Source organism: Manihot esculenta, chromosome 5 (assembly GCF_001659605.2).
Source record: "Manihot esculenta cultivar AM560-2 chromosome 5, M.esculenta_v8, whole genome shotgun sequence".
NCBI classification, from domain to species: domain Eukaryota; kingdom Viridiplantae; phylum Streptophyta; class Magnoliopsida; order Malpighiales; family Euphorbiaceae; genus Manihot; species Manihot esculenta.
In genome coordinates, this window is record NC_035165.2 from 25,307,935 (window position 1) to 25,310,260 (window position 2,326).

General features: G+C 31.2%; 1 protein-coding gene across 1 annotated transcript; it reads right to left on the reverse strand.

The window, feature by feature from the left end:
* Positions 1-1,195: 1,195 nt before the first annotated feature.
* On the reverse strand, positions 1,196-2,326 carry LOC110616029 (auxin-induced protein 6B). The gene has a single exon (XM_021758327.2). The coding sequence runs from the start codon at positions 2,231-2,233 to the stop codon at positions 1,781-1,783; it is 453 nt and encodes a 150-aa protein (XP_021614019.1). The 5' UTR covers positions 2,234-2,326; the 3' UTR covers positions 1,196-1,780.

The window sequence follows — 2,326 nt, forward strand, 5'->3', positions numbered from 1 at the left end:
AAATTACATTATAGATTTAGATTTTGTCCTTTGCATGTGCTGGATTCATGTATTCTTAATATTTTATATCGGCTAAAAAGTCAAATTTACTTCTAAATATATATAATAAAGATTAAAAATATTAAATCTGAAATTAAAATCACTAGTTTCGGCTCTAAGCCGGCGGCCGACGGCGTGAAGGGGAACAAGTTTTTTTCTTGGAATTGGAAAACGAGCCGACGTAGTGGTTTCTGCGTGCAACGGCCACTAGAAAAGGAGGCACTACTCCGATAAAAAGAAAAGGAGGCCGTACGTCAAAGTCAATGAGAATACACAATTATGGATTTTTTAAAAAAAATATATATATAATATATTATTGAATTTTTAATAATTATTCTTTTAATAGAGAATTAGAAGAATAAATCCTCGAATTTAGAGATTAATAAGTGTAAAATATAAGTTTAAGAATACAATTTAGTAAATTTTATTTTTGAAAACATAATAACTTATACCTGTTTTTTTTTTAAATAATGAGTTATTTAATCCATTTTATTAATTATTATATTAAACAATTGAGGTTTTAGAAACTGAGTAGTTATTATTTTAAAATTATAAAAATAAATAATTATAATTTAAAATTACATGACTAACTAAAAATAAATGAGTAAAATTTTTTTAAAAAATTATTTTTTCAACAATCAATTATATATGAGAATAGATGAAAATATTTTTTTATTAAACATATATAATTAATAGTCGAAAAAGTAAGTAATTTGTTTATAACTGTAAACAAATTAAATAATTAACTTCATTAAACTAAAAATTAAATAATAATTTTCTCCATCTTTAGCTGCTTAACATGTTAAGCTTTTAATAATTGTTTTTAGGACAATGATGAAGGAATGAAATATATTTTTAAAAAAAATTAATTATTATGTTATTTTTTTAAGGGATGATAGAAAAATCTTTAATTAATAGCTGGATGGCTAATTGTTTAAGCAATTAAACAGCTGAAAACTGTGATTTTCTGAAATGCACATTTAATGTAAAACTCAATTTTATATAAAAATAAATCTTAAACTACTAAAACATAGTAATAATAATAATAATAATAAATTATATCATAAATATTTAATTTATTAATTATTAAATTTATTTTCACGTAAAAGGAAATTTATGTAAGGCATAATTGTCATATTTAATTTGTGCTATAAAAAAAAAAAGGAAGTTATTGCAAGAAGATAGGTTCCATGCTGGAATTTCTCTACAAATTTGTTCAATTCATCAATAAATAACATAATTTACAAAAGTGGTTAGGTTAAATTTTCTCGTCAATCCTTCCTCACCTCTGCTTTCTTTTCAAATTTCAGGTACTACCTCAAACTTTCAAACATTTTCCCTTTTCCCACCACTCCGATTCGAACCCGGGACGACACGGTGGATAACTCAGCCACCTCCTCTTGCCATCTCCATGCAGTCGCCAGAGTTGTCAATATACACTGACTCGCCTCACTAACTCACAACCGAATTGAACCAATAATAACAATATTCGAAGAAAATAAGAAGAAAAAGGTAGAAGTTCGTCTTTGGATCAAAACCCATAAAAAAAATCAGGGAAATTCAGCCGAGTTAACTCTAGAAATTCAACTCGGATAATGTACTTGATATATTTTCTGGATTCGCTGTGATGTGGTTTACTAACTCGGCCTGAGTCAATCCTGGGTGAGAATCAGAGTGTTCCTGTTTCTCTCTTTTATTCTCAAGAAACAAACACCAAGCAAATCCCAGTTGGTATTTTCGCTTACCATATGGTTTTATCATCAAATCCATGAAGCAAAGGTCGAGATTCAGTCCAAAAATTAAGCGTACTCCTAACTCCGACATGGCAATGCCTCTGAAAATCTTCCAGATTCAAGAAACGGGTGGAGTTCCCCGATTCTGATCTCGAAATGTATCGAATCACTTCCTCAAATACTGTTTCATCACAAGGAATCGCTAATGGACCTTGGTTAGTGAAGCCGTATTCTTCCTCAGCTTGGACTAAGAGTTTCTTGAAGACAGGATGGTTCAAGTATGTAGCGCGCACCACAAATCTCCTGCAACTGCTACCGACGCAGATCGCCACGTGTCCAGCCGGTACATCTGAAGGAATGCGATTAGCTGAAATACGGGCCTTATTGCGCCACCGGCGTAGCAATTGTCTAAGCCTGACGATGTGGCGGATTTTGCTGCATTTTCCCATGCCAGCTGCCATAGTTCTTCTTTTTCCAGGAATAAATTGACTCCAAAGGAAACGGAGAGAAAAGGAATGAACAATGGAGAGAGGAAAGGAGGGGATTGAGACAGT